Genomic DNA, 17,108 nt, shown 5'->3' on the forward strand with positions numbered 1-17,108 from the left:
CAGAGGCCGGCCCTGGGCCTGCAGGTGTGACTGGGGCTGGCGATGCTCACTCCAGCAGAAAGAAAAAGTGCACGATGTTATAGGTCACGGAGTCTTCAGCAGTGAACCCAGTGTCAGGTGCACCCCGTGTGCAGTGGGTGGCCTGGAGGCAGCTGTCACCCCACCTGAGCATGTTGTCACCTTGCCCGGCCCTCCCAGAACAGACACCCGGGCCCTCGACGTCCATCCCCCAAGCTCAAGTAGGGTGGGCGGTCTGGGAGGTGCCGTGGAGCGGGGATAGGGGTGCTGGGCTCAAGTGGCCGAGCCCCGTGCCCCCTGGGCCCCTTCAGCGGACGGGGGCCGAGGAAGTGCCACTTGTGAGCCGGCGCTGGCAGCGGGCAGGCTGAAGGCCTCAGGGCTGAGCGCAGCCACCGGCTTCCCGTTCACAGGAAAAGGTCCGGTGCAAGAGAAGCAGCGGTCAGGGCGAGCTGGCGTCTGCCATGGCCCACAAGGTGGCCCAGCTGAAGCCGAAAGTGAAGAGCAAGGGGCTGCCTGCAGGCCTCAGCCCCTTCAGGCGGAAGGAGGCCGCCCCAGGGGGACGCATCCGGAAGAAGCTGTCCAGAGCCAAGAGCACCAAGGTGCCGGGGGCCGCCCGGCACACGCAGCCGGATGGCGGTGGCGGCAGCAGGGAGACGCCCAAGTTCCCAGCCCAGTCGGCGGTGGCCCCGGCACACGAGGCAGGCAAGTGGGTCCGAGGGCCGCAGCCGGGACCGCCGGGCCCAGACGGCCATCAGAGCCAGGTGGCGGCTTGTGGAGTGTGGGGGACCCGGGGACAGCCTCCCCGCCGGGGCAGCCGGGGGGAAGGAGACCCTGCCCTGCGGCTCCCTGTGGGGCCGCGAGAGCCACGGGAAAGAAAGAGGCCTCTGGATACATCCCGGAAAGGGGGCTAAAAATAGCCCCTCTGCCGGCTGGAGGCGGCTTTCCTGCAGGCTGATCTGGAGGGGTTATCTGGCCTCCAGCAGGCACACGTGTCCAGAGACAGGAGCCTGGAGAACTAGGTGCTTCCTCCCCACCAGGCCTCGCCCCGCCTGCACCCAGCTTGCGCCTGAGAACAAAGGGAGGGCGAGAGGAAGCAGGAAGCAGGAGGGCAGTAAGGGGCCGGAGCTGCCCTGAGGAGGGGTATCCCCAGGCCCGCGGGCTGGCGCCCCACTGCCCAGGGTGTAAGAAAGGAAAATAGAGACAGGGAAAGGAAGGTCAGATAGCGGCTCCTCCCCTAACCCGTGCTCGTGCTCGTCCACACACCCTCACCAGGAGGCCCGCCCAGGTGCCTGCCCCTCCCCCCCGCCCCCCAACCCATCCACGTGCATGCAGATGAACAGATCCCCCGCCCCCAAAATGGCGTGGCTGTGACACCAAGTCATCTGGACGCTCTGCCTTCCCCAGGTGCCGGCTATGACAGCGAGAACGGCATAGATTTCTTGGGGACAGAGGCACCCCCCAAGGAGCCCGGGCTGGCGCTGCATGGGGGCGCCGGTGTGGCCGTGCTGGGGCCCTCACCCTCTTCCGTGGTCAAGATGGAGGCCAACCAGAAGGCCAAGAAGAAGAAGGAGAGGCAGGGCTTACTAGGTAACGAGGAGGCCAGGGCGGGCTGGGGCCAGCCTGGCGGCCGAGGGCCCAGCACCCGGGACGCCTGTGACGGCCGCCCTCTCCCCGCACAGGGGCCTGCCGCCTGTCCAGCCCAGAGAGCGAGGTCAAGGTCAAGAGGCGCACGGTGAAGGCCAAGGTGGGCACCAAGCTGGAGCGGGCCCCAGGACGCAGGCCCCCAGGCGCACCAGGCAAAAAGAAAGCCAAGGGCAAGGCCAAAGGTGGCCTGCGGGCGGAGCCGGGGACCACCCCCAGCAGGGACACCCTCTTCAGCCCCGCCCGCGCCTTCACCTGCCGTGAGGAGGGCAGCAAGCTGGCCAGCGAGCGCCTCAAGAGGGCCACACGCAAGAGCACGATCCTCCAGCCGGGACTGCGGGTAGGCTCTGCGGGCACCCCTGCTACGGGGCACCCCGGCTGGCCTGGGCTCCGCGGGCGGGCGTCAGATACAGAAGGAGCTCCCACCCTGTCCCCCTTGCCCGCTCATGTGGCCCGCCCCGGGGGTGAGCCTGCCCCACACCCCTGAACTCACACTCAGCGTCAGCCTGCACCACGCCCGGCGGTGGCTGTGAGCAGGGAGGCTGGGGCCCCCCTCACCGCGGTTCCTTCCCTCCCGCCCCGAACAGCGGAAGAACGGGGCCCTGTCCATCGCCCTGTCGCCACGCAACGCCAAGGCCATCCTGGGGAAGGGCAGGAAGGTGGGCAAGGTGAAAAGCAAGGCTGTCGGCAAGCAGGTAGCGTCCCCACCCCCGGGGCGCCCAGTCGGGGTTGCAGACCTCTCCCGCCCCCCCCCCTCCCCTCCAGAGGGAGTTGACCCCTCTGGCCCCCCAGGGCAAGGGCCGGGCAGTGAGTCGGCTGCTGGAGAGCTTTGCTGTGGAAGACGACTTTGCATTTGACGACAACGGCAGCTTTGAGGAGGAGGAGGAGGAAGAGGAGGAGGACGACGAAGCGGAGGAAGAGCCGGCTGGGGCCAGCGGTCCTCTGAGCGCGGAGCAGAGCGCCGCCCTGGGTGAGTGGCCGGGAGGCAGCCGCGGGGGCGGGGGGCGGGGCCGGCGCTGACAGCCTGTCCCCTCAGCTGGCTCGTGCACCATCCACAAGGAGGATCTGCAGGACGGGCTGCCCGTGCTCATTCCCAAGGAGGACAGTCTGCTGTACGCGGGCAGCGTCAGGACCCTGCAGCCCCCCGACATGTGAGGCCCGGGTGCGGGGAGGGAGGGCGGCGGGCCCGGGGCCAGGGTGGGCGACCGCGGCCCGCAGGCCCCTCTCACACGCCACGCCCCCCTCGCCCCTCAGCTACAGCATCGTCATCGAGGGCGAGAGAGGCAACAGGCAGAGGATCTACTCGCTGGAGCAGCTGCTGCAGGAGGCGGTGAGGGGACGGCCCCCGTTGGACGCGCCGCCCCGGGGAGGTGGGCCTGGCTGCCCCCGCCCCTCCTGGGCCCCGCCCCCCCCGCAGCCCCTCCCCCGCCCACTCACGCCCCCCCCCCCCCCCCACCGGTCCTCCAGGTGCTGGATGTCCGGCCACAGTCCAGCCGCTACCTCCCACCCGGCACGAGGGTCTGTGCCTACTGGAGCCAGAAGTCACGTTGCCTGTATCCAGGCAACGTGGTCCGAGGTAAGCCCCCCCCGAATTCCCCACGAGGCCGCCAGCAGCCCCCCATCCAGGCAGGGGATGTGGAGCCCCCGGGGGGCAGGCAGGTGGGTGAGCGAGCGGGCAGTGCCCCAGGCGGGGGTGATGGACGGTGGTGCCGTGGCCGCTCAGGCCGGGCCGCGGGAGGCGGTGGGGGGGGCGCCAAGGTCGACCGTGACGGGGCCCTCGTCCCCAGGTGCCTGCAGCGACGAGGAAGGGGACCTGGACTCCGTGGTCGTGGAGTTTGATGACGGGGACACCGGCCACATCGCCGTCTCCAACATCAGGCTGCTGCCTCCGGACTTCAAAATCCAGTGTGAGTGCGGGGGCCGCGGGGGTGGGGCCTCCCCGTGGAGCCAGCGCCCAGGTCCCGAGGCACAGCGCTGAGGCCGCGCGTCCGCTCCGCAGGCACCGAGCCCTCGCCCGCCCTGCTGGTGTCCGGCAGCTGCCGGAGGACCAAGAAAGCCTCCTTCGAGGCCCCTCCCCCCGGCGAGACCACCGCCCCCAGCCTGTCTCCCAAGGCGCACGAAGGCCCCGAAGCCCCCAAGCCCCCGGGGAAGAAATCCGTCAGCAAAGACAAAGCTGGTACTCGTGGGACCACCCAGAACCCTGGCGTGGGGGTCCGCCTCCGGGTGTGGGGCACCGGGAGGCGCGGGGCCGGGTGGGGGGAGGGTGGAGCCGGGGGTCCCCCTGACTCTACCCGGCCTCCCCCCAGGCAAAGCGGAGCTCCTGACCTCGGGCGCCAAGCCCCCGCCCGCCGCCCCCGCCGCCGCCGCCGCCGCCGCCGCCGCCGCCGCCGCCGCCGGGGCCTCGGACCACTTCCTGGGCCGCCGGGGCAGCCCGCTGCTGAGCTGGTCGGCGGTGGCGCAGACGAAGCGGAAGGCGGCGGCCGCGGCGGGCGGCAAGGGGCCCGGCGTGCTGCAGAATCTCTTCCAGCTCAACGGCAGCGCCAAGAAGCTGCGGGCCCGGGAGGCGCTGTTCCCCGTGCACAGCGTGGCCGCGCCCGTGTTCGGCAACGGTTTCCGGGCCGACTCCTTCAGCAGCCTGGCCAGCTCGTACGCGCCCTTCGTCGGCGGGGCCGGGCCGGGCCTGCCCGGGGGCGCCCACAAGCTGCTGCGGGCCAAGAAGGCCGAGCGGGCAGAGGCCGAGAAGGGCGCGCGGCGGCGGGCGGGCGGCGAGTTCCTGGTCAAGCTGGACCACGAGGGCGTGACCTCCCCCAAGAACAAGAACTGCAAGGCGCTGCTCATGGGTGACAAGGACCTCGGGCCCAAGCTGGGGCGGCCCCTGCCCAGCCCCAGCTACGCGCACCCGGCCCTCGTGGGCAAGGACAGGAAGGGGCGGGCGCCCGTGCACCCGCTGCCCATGGGGCTGGCGCTGCGCAAGTTCGCGGGCCAGGCCGAGTTCCCGCTGCCTTGCGACAGCGACTGTCACAGCTCCTACTCGGACGACGAGGAGGACGGGCCCGGGCTGGCCCCCGGCGTGCCCTCCCGCTTCCTCGCCCGCCTGTCCGTGTCGTCCTCCTCCTCAGGCTCCACCACCTCCTCCTCCTCGGGCTCCCTGTCCACCTCCAGCCTCTGCTCCTCGGACGACGAGGGCTCGTCCTACAGCTCGGACGACGAGGACCCGGCGCTGCTCCTGCAGACCTGCCTCACGCACCCCGTGCCCGCCCTCCTGGCCCAGCCCGAGGCCTTGCGCTCCAAGGGGGGCGGGCCCCACGCGCACGCGCACGCGCAGCGCTGCTTCCTGTCCAGGGCCGCGGTGGCCGGCGGGGGCGCGGGCACCGGCCCGAGCGGCGGCAAGTCCAAGCTCAAGCGCAAGGAGGCCCTGAGCTTCTCCAAAGCCAAAGAGCTTTCCCGGAGGCAGCGGCTGCCCTCCGTGGAAAACCGGCCAAAGATCTCAGCCTTCCTGCCTGCCCGGCAGCTCTGGAAGTGGTCGGGGAACCCCACGCAGGTAGGTGGGCCCGTCTCCCAGCCGGGGAGGGGGAGGGGGAGGGCAGCGAGGAGCCCCTGGTGCCCAGGAGGCCGGCCTGCTCCCTCTCTCGCTTCTTTCTTTGGGTTGTCCTATTTAATGTCGACCAAACAAAAAGAAAGAAAGAAAATCAAAGGCAAACGAGGAAAGAGAAAACCTTGCCACCTGATGGGACAAGGCAGATGACCACAGCCACCCTGTCCCCTCCAAGTCCTTGTCTCTGCCTGTAAGATCGTGTACAGGATGTTTGCACTGGGGCAGACAGCCTGTTTTTGTTATTGTTGTTTTTAATGTTTATCTTTGAGAGAGAGAGACAGAGGGGTGAGCTGGTCAGAGGGTTAGAGAGAGGGAGACACAGAATCCGAAGCGGGCTCCAGGCCCCGAGCTGTCAGCACCGAGCCTGACGCGGGGCTCGAACCCACGAACCGTGAGATCATGACCTGAGCAGAAGTCGGACGCCCAGCCGACTGAGCCCCCCAGGCGCCCCAGCGTTTCTCGAGCGGCAGAGGCCCGCTTGGTTGCGCGTCTTTCCGTGTCCGTAAACAACACAGGCAGCTCTGCGCGTTTTGAGCACCTCGAGCACCTCGTTGCAGGGACACGAACGTTGTTCTTTGCCAACACTCTACGTGTGGACGTGCGGTTGTCCGGGGCGTTTTGTCCTTGCAAACGTGTGTGCACTGGACGCCTCGTGCCCTCTCCCCACCCCACCCCCGCCTCAGGTCCACTGTTCCTTTATGGTCGCTTTGGATCTTGACATCCTGACCGGTGGGCAGGGTAGGTCTGGGTGTGGCCACCTCGTCCCGGACCTCTGGCTGTGCTGGCCTTCCTCCAGCCGCCACGGTGCCCCGCGTGGACCTGGGGTGCCCGTGCACGCACGCTTGCACACACGACATGCCGTCTGTCCCTCCTACGTATTCCCTCCCCTTGTGTGTGTGTCCCTGTCATTCTGTCCTGGCTGCCGCCTGGGCCCCCTCATTGCCCTCGGCCTCCGGTTGTGTCCCTGCAGAGGCGGGGCATGAAGGGGAAAGCCAGGAAGCTGTTCTACAAGGCCATCGTCCGGGGCAAGGAGACACTGCGCATCGGGGACTGTGCCGTCTTCCTGTCGGCCGGGCGGCCCAACCTGCCCTACATCGGCCGCATTGAGAGCATGTGGGAGTCCTGGGGCAGTAACATGGTGGTGAAGGTCAAGTGGTTCTACCACCCGGAGGAGACGAAGCTGGGGAAGCGGCAGAGTGATGGGAAGGTGAGAGAATGGGGGAGGGGGCGGTGCCCCGTAGGGCCCTGGGGCAGGAGAGCTCAGGGCAGGTGGGGAGCCTGTGGGGGGCCCTGGGGCAAGTGGGGAGCTTGGGAGGACTGGGCAACAGGGCAGCCTGAAGGGGGCCCGGGACAGGTGGGGGGCATGCAGGGGGCCTGGGGGAATGGAGACCTGGTGGGGGGGGGGGTGGCAGCCAACACGGGAGGAGTAGTCTCATTCGTGAACACCCCCTCCCCGTCCCCGACACCGCGGGGCCTCCCAGCCCAGGGCCACCACCGGGCCTCACAGGAAACGACACAGGGTCCCTCCCTGGCCTCCATGGCTCCCTGTGAAAGGGGTGGTAGTTTCACCGTGGGGGGCACGCAGCCCCCCCCCCCCCCCACGGCCCGTACTTCCAGGTGGAACACACCCCCACCGCCCTCTGGTGTGCAGGAGCCCAGGTTTGCAGGTGGTGGGCACGGTCCACAGGCTGACCGAGCAACCCTGCCCTGGGGGCGCGAGGCCTCGGTCCCAGCGCTGCTGCCCGCCCCCCCTCCCCCCCAGAACGCGCTGTACCAGTCCTGCCACGAGGACGAGAACGACGTGCAGACCATCTCCCACAAGTGCCAGGTCGTGGGGCGGGAGCAGTACGAGCAAATGACACGGAGCCGGAAGTGCCAGGACCAGGACCGGCGGGACCTCTACTACCTGGCGGGCACCTATGACCCCACCACGGGGCGGCTGGTGGCAGCCGACGGGGCGCCCATCCTGTGTTGAGCCCGGCTGCGTGGGCAGAGCCGGGGAGCCCCCCCCCCCCCAACGCCGCAGCCAGGAGCAAATATGCAACCCCCCGACCCCGCGGCGGGCGCCGGCTTCGCATCACTGTCCCTGGCGAGCGGGCGCTCCCGCGTGCGGCCCGTCCCGTCCGTAGAGTCGTCCAGCCTGGGCCGGCGCAGCCGGCGCCCCGGATCCCCATCGGCCGTTCCCGAGAGATTAGAATCCAAGCCATATTTTCCCTAGTACCTCCGACTGTCTCCCACCAGGGAAAGCAGAAATCAGGTGTGTTGTCTATTTATTTCTCTATGTAAATATTGTATTTCTGCGGGAAGTTTTATGGAAAAAAATAGTGGAAAAGGATTTTTTTCCCCACACGCGTGACAAGGGTGTATGTGCATGTGTGTGTGTGCGTGTGCGTGTGTGTGTGGGTGTGTGTCTAGGCTTTGTTCTGGGGGGTTTTCGTTGAAAATGCACTGTTTTGCTCAGCCTGGCTGAGGTCCGACAGGGGCGTCTGTGGCGACAGAGGCAGCTGAGGGTGGGGGCGGCCACAGGAGGGGGACCCTCGGGTACACCACTCATCTCGGGGGCTGAGATGGAAGTCACACTCGACTTTATTTCCTTTTAATCCACCTCCTAGGAAGACCGTATTGGGGGGCGGGGCAGGGGAGGAGGGCGATGGTGAGGGTCCCTGGGGAGAGAAGGGATTCCGGAAGCTGAGATAAAAATCAGGATAAGCGGGTCCCCCAGCCCGGGATCGTGACAGCAGCCATAAATGTATCTTACCTCTGTTAAAAACGAAACAAAAATGAACAAATATTTTTAAGTATCGATACGAAAAAGTGATGTTTTCATTTTATTTCCTGAATATTCCAAGTTCTTTCTGATTTCCGTTTTGATGGCCAATTTGCCTAGCCTCCACTCAGAGCAGGGACGGGATTGGCCCCCACCAACTTACATGGAGGTTTCTGGGCCTTCTCTGTGGCCACTGGGAAGGCAGACAGCATGACCAGTTGGTGCCTGGGGTGCGGAGCGAGCAGGGGTCCCTCCTGCCCGCCCGAGCCCACACCCTAGCCGAGTGCAGGGAGCACCCCTCCGGGGCGCTCAGCCCTCCACCCAGTGCTGGACGGGTGGCCCAGACTCTCGGCGCCACCCCAGGAGCCTCAGAACACTTGTCACCTCTTCACTTCTCCAAGAGAGAGACCGAGAGGGAGACAGGGCAAGCCAGACGCGGCCCAACCACCCTTGTCCCTGAAACGTACTGAGGGCCACATGTCCTCATGTGCCACCACACCCACTGGGAGCCCCCGGAAAGCCCCCCACGTTAGTCACTTCCTTAGGACGAGTTTTTGTGTGACCACAGACCTGCAGCCCAGGTCCCCGGGAAACATGGGGTGTCGGCAGGTGCCCGGCACCCCAACCCGGCCCCTCTCCGCCCCCTTCCTTTTCAGCCAGGAAACCATCCCGGCCCCACCTCCCACTCCCGGCTCCGTGGGAAATGCAGGGGCAGGGAGGGGGGGGGGTCCCCTGCGCCCCGGCCTACCTCTCCCACCCCATTCTCCCCTTTGTCTCCGCACGAGTGCAATATTTCATTCCTGGCGGTCACCCGGGAGGCGGTGCCCGAGGGCCTGCTCGCGGCTGGAGAAGCAGAAGGCTGCCCGGAGGAGAAGACCTGCCCGGTGCCCGGGCGCCGAGTGGGGACAGCCCGGCCGCAAAAGTTCGAACCCCAGGCACCGAGCGAAGGAAACCCTTTTTCTTGGCCCTCGTGTCGATTCTCTGCCCTCCTCCCCCGTCTTCTCTGCCTCTTCTCTCTCCCTCTATCTGTGCGCGTGGGCGGTGCGGCCCTCCCTCTAACCGTGGTTAGACCTGGCGAAGCACGACTATTGTACATGTGTAAATTAAGATGGTTGGATTTTTTTTTTCCAATGTAAACACTAAAAACAAACAAACAAAAAAAACAAAACACAAAGGTTTTATGAACAGCAAACTCTATGTAAAGGCATTTTAGTATTAAATTTTTTATTGATAACTTGCTTAAGAATAAATATATGAACTATTGTACAGGTGTTCAGTGGTCCGGAGTCCTAACTGTGCCTCGGCGCCCGCGTGCACTTCGCACGGCAACTCCTGGAGGCCCCGGAGGCTCGGGGGTCCCGGCGGACGTGCCCAAGCCCCACGTCCAGGCCTGGGCCGGGTCTGTCCCCGTGTCAGCCAGAGCGGAGCCCCTGGGCGCCGAGCCCCGCACACGTGACAGGACCGTGCTACCTGTTTCTGGGGTGGCTTTGGCCTTCGTGACCCCCCAAGATGTAGGTTCCCCTCTTTACAGGTCTCACCAGAGCTGAGTCAGGTTGTCCACGTGACCAGGGCAGGTATCCCAGAAGAGAGGAGGGAGGGTCAGCCCCCACAAGGCACAGGGGGAAGGGTGGCCTCCAAAGTGCCGTGGCCAGCTGGGGGAGGGGTGCCGGCACACTGGAGAGCAGACACCCTCCTCAAGGAGAGCGTGAAGTTACTCATTCAACAAACGTTTTCTCAGCTGATGACTGTGTAGAGAGGTAATAAACAGTGCTCCAGATTGTTAAATGGAGAGCTGAAGTCCCCAGGTTGGAGGGTGTCAGGAGGAGGGGTACCTCTGGGGCAGGGAAGCCACCCCAACAAGCTCCTAGCTAGAGACAGCCCTGCCCACCGAGGTTGCAGGCCTGAGGTCTTTCCGGAACCCTACCACCGAGCCGGAAAGGAGGCACACTCTGTTCTCCCCCCACCTTCAGGGTCCCTGGGGAGGGAGGTCCCAGCTGGGATTAGAGACCTCAGTGAGGGACTCAGACTAGGGCAGGTATGCAGAAGGAAGGTGAGTGCGGGGAGCGGGGCCGTGACCCAGACGCCTGCCCCCCGCCTCTGTGGGCACGTAACTCCCACATGAGCGTGCGTGCTTGGGTGCACACACACACACACAACCACCAACCACACTGGGGCTGCCCTCGGCCGGCCCTGCTGACAGCCTGCTCCCCTTTCTTGTTTCCTCTGCTGGACCAACTTGGCCAGAGAGAGCACAGGGAACGTGACCCCTCTCCGGGGTGCAGGAGAAGGTTCAAGGCCGTGTGACCCGGCCAGGGCCCTGAGCGCAGAGACGGGATGGAAGAGGCCCAGGAACTCTTCTGAGCCCACCAGGCGGAGGAGATTCGAGCCGAGCTCCTGAGCAGGAGGCCCCTGGCTGTGTAGAGCCGGGGCGGGACGCAAACCTGTTCTGAGCGGCCCCAAACCAAACAGTCTGCGCTCCCGCAGCCAGCTGTGCCTGAAGGCGGGCACATTCTACCCCTAGACTCAGTCCGGGAATCAGGCCCCGCTTTATGCAGGTCAGTTGGCGAGGTTCCAGCCGTGGCAGCCCGTGGCCCCAACTCTCCCGAGGGCTGCATCAGGAAGAGGGACAGAGAGGGTCCAGAGAAGACCGTAGAGGCCGGGCTGAGTGCTGGGACTTGATAGGACGGGGGCGGCAGCTCTGGGGGAAGGGGAGCCTGCTAACCTAGGGTTCTGGCTGAGGGAGCCTCTGTGGGCAGGGGAGGAGGCACCAGGGCGGGGCCAGAGGCTCAGGAGACCCCAGCCTCAGTACCTTCGGTACCTTTGGTTACGTGCGGCGGCGGCGGGAAACGGGACCAGGGCCAGGGCAGGGAGGAAGGCCTGGGGCCCCTGAGCCAGGATTTGTAAGTGCACCGCCTCCTGCCCACACCAAGACCTGCCTGGCAGTGCAGGGCACGGTGGGTACAGTGTGGGGAGGTCAGCAGACACCAGAGGTCACAAGGGAAGTTATGGGGCAAGAGAGCGGGGAGGGGCCAGGGTGGGAGGGGTGACAAAATACAGAAAGGGCGGCACTGACTTGGGCCCAGGAGCTGGGTGGGGAAGCTCTTCCTGCTGGCAGGTTGTGGGTTCGAGTCCTCCAGCCAGCACCGGCGCCAGCAGGGTGCCTCGGCCAAGGTGGGGATGCCGGACCAGCAGCCACAGCTCTGCGACACTGTGGGCCCTAAGAGAGGCCGACGGCCAAGGGCGAGAACAGCCGCGCGGCCAAGACAACGTCCCCCATGGACTACACACACGGTCAGCGCCAGGGCTGAGCCAGGCCTGGTAGCTCCAGCACTGAGCTCCCTGCTGCAGCCAGACCGGCAGGGACATCCAAGGACACAAAGGAACCACCACCCCCGGAACCGCCAATGCGGGCTTCCTGGAAGAGGGGATACCCGGGCCGTCCTGGAGGAAGGGCAGGGCAGGCGGAAAGTAGCCGAGGAACACTGCCGGTGGCTGGGAGGCACGCGGGCCTGGTGCTGGAGCCAGAGTTCCGCACAGGCCAGGTCGTGACCCCGGCGCGGGATGGAGTCTCCCGGACAGCAGGACGCACCCAAGGCCGTAGGCAGAGGGTCCACAATCAGGTTGAGACCACTGCCTCTGCGGCCCTGGGTCAGGGTTAGAGGGGCCAGCCCAGCCCCGGGGAGGGGAAGGAGCTGGTGCCCAGAGAAAGGCCTGAGGTGGGGGCCAGGAGCACGGGGCCAGGCCAGGGACTCAGGGGGGTTGAGGGCGGGAAACCACGGGAGGGGACGGGAGGGAGGGTCGCCACGGAACCGGGAACGTGGGCAGGTGACCGCAAGGACACGGCAAGCGGGGACCACCTCCTCCCATCCCCCAGCCCCTCCAGCTGCCTCCCTGTCGCCTCCCACTTCCCACCGTAACTCCAACAAGGTGGCCCTTGCCTTCTAGAACCTCCTAGCCCACAGAACAGGGCCCAAGTGAGGGAAGGGGGTGGACACGAGTGGAGCCCCAAGGGTTAAACGTGCAGGACTACACTTTGATCAAGACAAACGAGCCATTATGTGAAGCGTCGAAGCAGGATAAATGATGGCACCAGGTGGGGGAGATCAATACGAGTGATGTTTTATCAGGCAGAAATGACAACCTGGCCGATCGCAATTCGTTTTTAATACCACAAACCAATTGGGGACGCGGGGCTGAAATTGTTTATGCCCCGGCCCCAGGGCTGGGTGGGAGCTGGTGTCAGACCCGGGCCGCGGACAGGTGAGAGGTTGGCTCCGCGGCCCGGCCGGCGAGGGGGCATCGGGCACACGGCCAGCTGTAGGCCGCGGGCCACAACGGCCCCTGCAAGAGGCAAGGAGGGACCTGTCCTGGGGACCCCGGGTACCAGCTAAGGAAGTGGACCGAGGTGGCACTGAGGAGAGTGCCCCTAAAAGGCTCCTTTGCTTCCTGCCGGGAGTCCAGGGGTCTTGGCCCCCTTGCTGCCACCCCGTCCCAGTCCCCAGGGCTCCCAGTGAACGCCAGCACATCTCCAAAGCTGCGTCTCCTCTAAAAGTCAGGCCTCCCGTGCCCTGCTCCGGGCACCTGACTCGGGCCCCCTGCTCGGAGCCGGGACAGTGGCCGGTGACGAAAGCAGGGCCGCTCCGCGCACCAGCTCCAGGCAGACAGGCTGGGGGTCGCTAAAGGCTGAGTCCTCTCAGTGCCCACCACTGGCAGGGGCACCAAGAGGCCGGATGACTCGGGCCTCCAGAGAGAAGGACGGATGGAGGTGGGCAGGATGAGGCGGCAGGGGTGAGCCTGGGCCTCAGAATACTCATCTGTAAAACAGGGTCCCTGACTCTTGCCCACCGATGAGAGTAAGGTGAGGTTCACAAGAGGTGGCAGAAGGGATTTCTGGAGCCACACGCGGGCAGGGCCCTCCTCTGGGCCCCACACCGCTGCCCCAGGGAAAAAGGACAATGGCCGAGCCAGGGCTGGGCCCTTCACATGCCTAAGCACCCTGTCTCCTCATCCTCTGGCCAGCAGTGACAGGACTTGGGGTTGGGGACACACACCAGGACCCAGGCTGGATGCAGTGGAGCCAGACTCTACCCCCACCCAGCTTGAGGGCCCCGCTGTCCCTCACCTGGCGATTCCTCAGGGCCCAGGAAGGTGCCGCAGCAAATCCACCAAGGGTCCCTGCGGCCTCCCCAGAGGCTCAGCCCAGGGATTCACAGGGGCTTCCCTGGGGGTGCCTGTAGGGGGCTATACCCCCTTCTCTGACAAATGATCACAGAACCACCTAAGTGTCAGGGATGCACCCACCTGCCACCCCTGAAGGGTGCAGAAGGCCTGGTGGGGTCCCAAAGCCACCGGACAAGCCGCCCCCTCCCCACGCTAGTCTGGGATGCCATGGCCCCATGCAGCTCCCTGACCAGCCCCAAGGATGGCAGAAACATGGGGGCTGCAGCGACAGGTGCTCTGCGACAAACAGCACCAGAGGAAGACGAATGAGGCAACACCCAGGCCTCCGGGCCAGGTGAGCAGAGAAGCCTCCAGGGAGGAGGCTTCCGAGCAGAAGCCGGGGTAGGAGATGTCAAAGCCCCTTCTCTGCTGCCCCTCCTCCCTGCGCCGGGTGCCACGTCCCTGGGCCCCAGCTCCTGGGATCTGCCCTGTCGGGAGACTCACACTCTCATGTGTCCAGTTGGACACAGGGCCCACGGCGCGTCTCCGTCAGATCGGCGAGGGACCAGAACTCCAGGAGGATTCAGACGGATTGGGTGGCTGTGGGCGGGCTGCACAGGGACCCCCTCCATCGCCCTCCTTACCGGGAGCCCAGACCAGCTCCCGTGAAACAAAAAGCCAGTTGGTTACTCAAGGCATGGCAGATTTGGTCACACGTGGCCAGCCTGGCCAGGACGGCGAGAGGCCACTGCAGGACACGGCAATCGTCAAGGCTGTAACCGGCTGGTGGGGTGGGGTGGGGCGGGGCGGGGCGGGGCGGGGGGGGGGCGGGGGGGGGCAGGCCCGCTGACCTGGCTGGACCCCCGACCCACTGTTCTGTAGTCTTGACACCCACCTCTGCAGAGCCTCCCAGCCCCACCCCACACCCTTGGGAGTCCTGAGAGGGCCCAGTTCAGGCATAAAGGGGACGGGGCAGCCTCCAAACTGCCCCCGTTTGGCACAGTAGCGAGGGGATGGAGTCCGTGAGCAGAGTTCTCCAGCATTTACATCAGATGTAAATGTGTGAAGTTCAGACACGTGTTCTGACTCCATTCAGCCCACTCGCGTCCTGACAGCTGGGGAGAGGCCCTCCCAAACGAAACAGGAAGGAGCGGTGCCTGGAAGCAGCCGTGTCTGGATGGCACCCAAACACTTGCCCTGTTACTGCCTTGGCGGTGAGCTAACAGAGCGAGCTGCCTGCAGCCCGGAGAAGGGCTCGTAAGGAGCACACCACAAGGCCACGGACACCTGACGCCACCGCGAACTCAGAACACTGTTTGCTTGGTTCCGCATTCCCCTGACATCGCCCCCCTTCTCCGGCTTAGTCACCCTGACTTTTCAGGTGCTCTCTTCATCACATGCTGCCCCAAATTCAGTCGGCGGGGGCCCTCTCCCATGGGCGTTTCCTGTCTGATTTTCCAGGGCTCCCGAGGCAGACTGCACCTGTCTGCAGGGAGAAAAGGCAAGGTACTCACCCAGCACCCAAGGTGTCCAAGGCCAATGCCTACTACGGTCCAGAAAAAAACCTTCACCGGTCTTGTCTCCCTAGACGGAGAGAGATAGCAGGCCCCTACTGATACCCAGGGCTGGTGGGGAAGCTACAAACATCCTGGAACCAGCCACCCTGCCCATCAGAAAAGGGGTTTCTTAGTCCCTGCTAAGACTGATCTGCTCCTGGGCGCCTGGGTGGCTCACTCAGTTAAGCATCCCACTTCAGATCAGGTCGTGATCTCACGGTTCGTGGGTTCAAGTCCCACATCGGGCTCTGTGCTGCCCGCTCAGAGCCTGGAGCCCGTTTTGGATTCTGTGTCTTCCTCTCTCTCTGCCCCTCCCGTGCCCTCTCTCTCTCTCTCTCTGTCTCAAAGATTTAAAAAAAAAGAAAGAAAGAAAGAAGATGTGATCTGCTCCTGGCAGGAACACAACTTGTTTGCATCTGAGCCATCCATCCATCCATCTGTCCTTTCCACAAGTACATGCTGAAGACCTACTGTGTGCTGGGCCCTCTGCCAGGCACTGGGATGCAGAGCTGAGGGGATCTCAGGAAGTCCCCACCTGCCAGGAGCTCAGAGGCCAATGGAGAAGATGGCCAGCACAGGAGCTGTGCTTAGCTGAGCTAAGCAGGGCCCCTCCTTAGTGAGGTCAAGGAGCCCAAGGAAGGGAGCCCTCTTGCTCTGCTCCCAGGAAACCCAGCCCCCAGCTGAAAGTACTTCTAGGGGCATGTCAGCTGCTTCCTTTAAGTGGTTTCATCCAAAGAAAAACATCCAAGCTGAAGCAGCTTTCAGAGGAGGGCAGAAGGAGAGGTTGGTGGGTGGGAACCACCTTCCATCCGCATCATCTCAGAAAATAGTGACGTGGAAGGCAACCTCTGGGCCCGGGTCCCTGACCCGGGGGGGGGGGGGGGCTGGCCCTGAGACCAGTAGGAACCATGCTCTAGCTGAGCCTGCAGGCCGGGGCTCGGGCTCCAGATGGCAGTGGGGGTGGGCTAACCCCGAGCCCTTCCCGCAGCGATGGAAGGGTTCAGAGGCCTCCTACAATTTGGTTTGCTGAGCGGGGAAAGTTAAAACCACCCTTTTTATTTGGGAGCCTTTGAACAAGTTTAAGATCTTGCCCCTTGTCAGGAAATCTGTTTTCACTTATAGGAAACAGACTTGGGGGCCGGCTGTGAGCAGGGCGAGTGTCGGGAGCCCCCGCACTGACAGGGTAATTGTATTTTTCACCGCCGCGCCCTTCAGCCGCCCCTCCGATGCTGGGCGAGGTACCCGGGGGCCGGGGCTCCCCACTGGACGCCCGCTGGACGCCGGCTGGAAGCGGGTTTCGGGGGGTCACTACGGGAAGGGCACGCGAGGCCGCCGCCAGGCACCAACCTGCGCGGCGACAACCTCCGCCCGAGCCTCCGGGGAGAGAGAGAGAGCGGGAAACGACGCCGCCCCAGGCCCGCGGACCTGAGAAAGTCCCGAGCCCTCGAAGGCCTCCCAGGGCCACCTGACGCAGCCACGCGGGCCGCCATGCCTCCCCTCGCTCACATGACCCCAGCCGGGCCAATCAGGGTGCCTGGCCCCTCTGGCGCGGTGATTGGCTTCGGGTGGGCACGTGACCCAAGCTGAGCCAATCAGAGTCTGCCCCTCGCTTCGCAGGCCAGCCTCGGAGGCCAGCGAAGGCCTGCGTCAGGACCAGGTGGACCAGAGAGCCTGAGCTGGTGACCGACTTCCTGGGGGACCCAAGTGAAACCTGGGTCTCCTGGCTTCGTGCTGTGCTCAGGGAGGCCTGCGTACCTGACCCATGGGGGTCGGCAGGTAAAAATACAGGACACCCAGTTTAATTCGACTTTCAGATAAACAAGGAATAACTTTTAGCGTAAGTATGGCCCGTGAAGTATTAGGGATATACTCATACTAAAAAATTATTCACTGTTCATCTAAAATTTTTATGTAAACTCTACCCCTCAGCGTGGGGCTCAAGCTCACGACTGGAGAGCAAGAGTCACAAGCTGTGGGGGCAGCTGGGTGGCTCAGTCAGTGAAGCATCTGACTTCTGCTCAGGTCATGATGTCACAGTTCGTGAGTTTGAGTCCCACGTGGGGCTCTGTGCTGAAGCTCAGAGCCTGGAGCCTGCTTTGGAGTCTGTGTCTCCCTCTCTGTCTGCCCCTTCCCCGCTCACACTCTGTCTCTGTCTCTCAAAAATAAATAAATATTAAAAACATTAAAAAAAAGTCACAAGCTCTACTGACTGAGCCAGCCAGGTGCCCTTCATCTAAAATTTTAATTTACACGACATCCTGTATTTATTTGCTACTGCGGGGCAGTGGGTTGACCTTGAGACCCAACTGTCAAACCGGGCGCTCCCTTGCCCACCTGAGCATAAGCAGGTGCACCCAGCAGTTTTCCATCA

The 17,108-nt window shown here is 64.5% G+C and overlaps 1 protein-coding gene across 1 annotated transcript in view; it reads left to right on the plus strand.

Moving 5' to 3' along the window:
- Positions 1–9,292, plus strand: part of BAHCC1 (BAH domain and coiled-coil containing 1) — a 64,393-nt gene extending 55,101 nt beyond the window's left edge. Inside the window, exons 16-28 of the mRNA XM_078438004.2 lie at positions 429–720; positions 1,423–1,605; positions 1,698–1,999; positions 2,247–2,354; positions 2,452–2,629; positions 2,696–2,810; positions 2,914–2,989; positions 3,127–3,235; positions 3,447–3,566; positions 3,659–3,835; positions 3,966–5,200; positions 6,225–6,461; positions 7,017–9,292. Coding sequence (XP_078294130.2) covers positions 429–720; positions 1,423–1,605; positions 1,698–1,999; positions 2,247–2,354; positions 2,452–2,629; positions 2,696–2,810; positions 2,914–2,989; positions 3,127–3,235; positions 3,447–3,566; positions 3,659–3,835; positions 3,966–5,200; positions 6,225–6,461; positions 7,017–7,229 — 3,345 coding nt within the window. The 3' untranslated portion in view covers positions 7,230–9,292. The remainder of the gene's footprint in view (positions 1–428; positions 721–1,422; positions 1,606–1,697; positions 2,000–2,246; positions 2,355–2,451; positions 2,630–2,695; positions 2,811–2,913; positions 2,990–3,126; positions 3,236–3,446; positions 3,567–3,658; positions 3,836–3,965; positions 5,201–6,224; positions 6,462–7,016) is intronic.
- The last annotated feature ends 7,816 nt before the right edge of the window (positions 9,293–17,108 follow it).

Source organism: Panthera onca, chromosome E1 (genome assembly GCF_046562875.1).
Source record: "Panthera onca isolate mPanOnc1 chromosome E1, mPanOnc1 haplotype 2, whole genome shotgun sequence".
NCBI lineage: Eukaryota > Metazoa > Chordata > Mammalia > Carnivora > Felidae > Panthera > Panthera onca.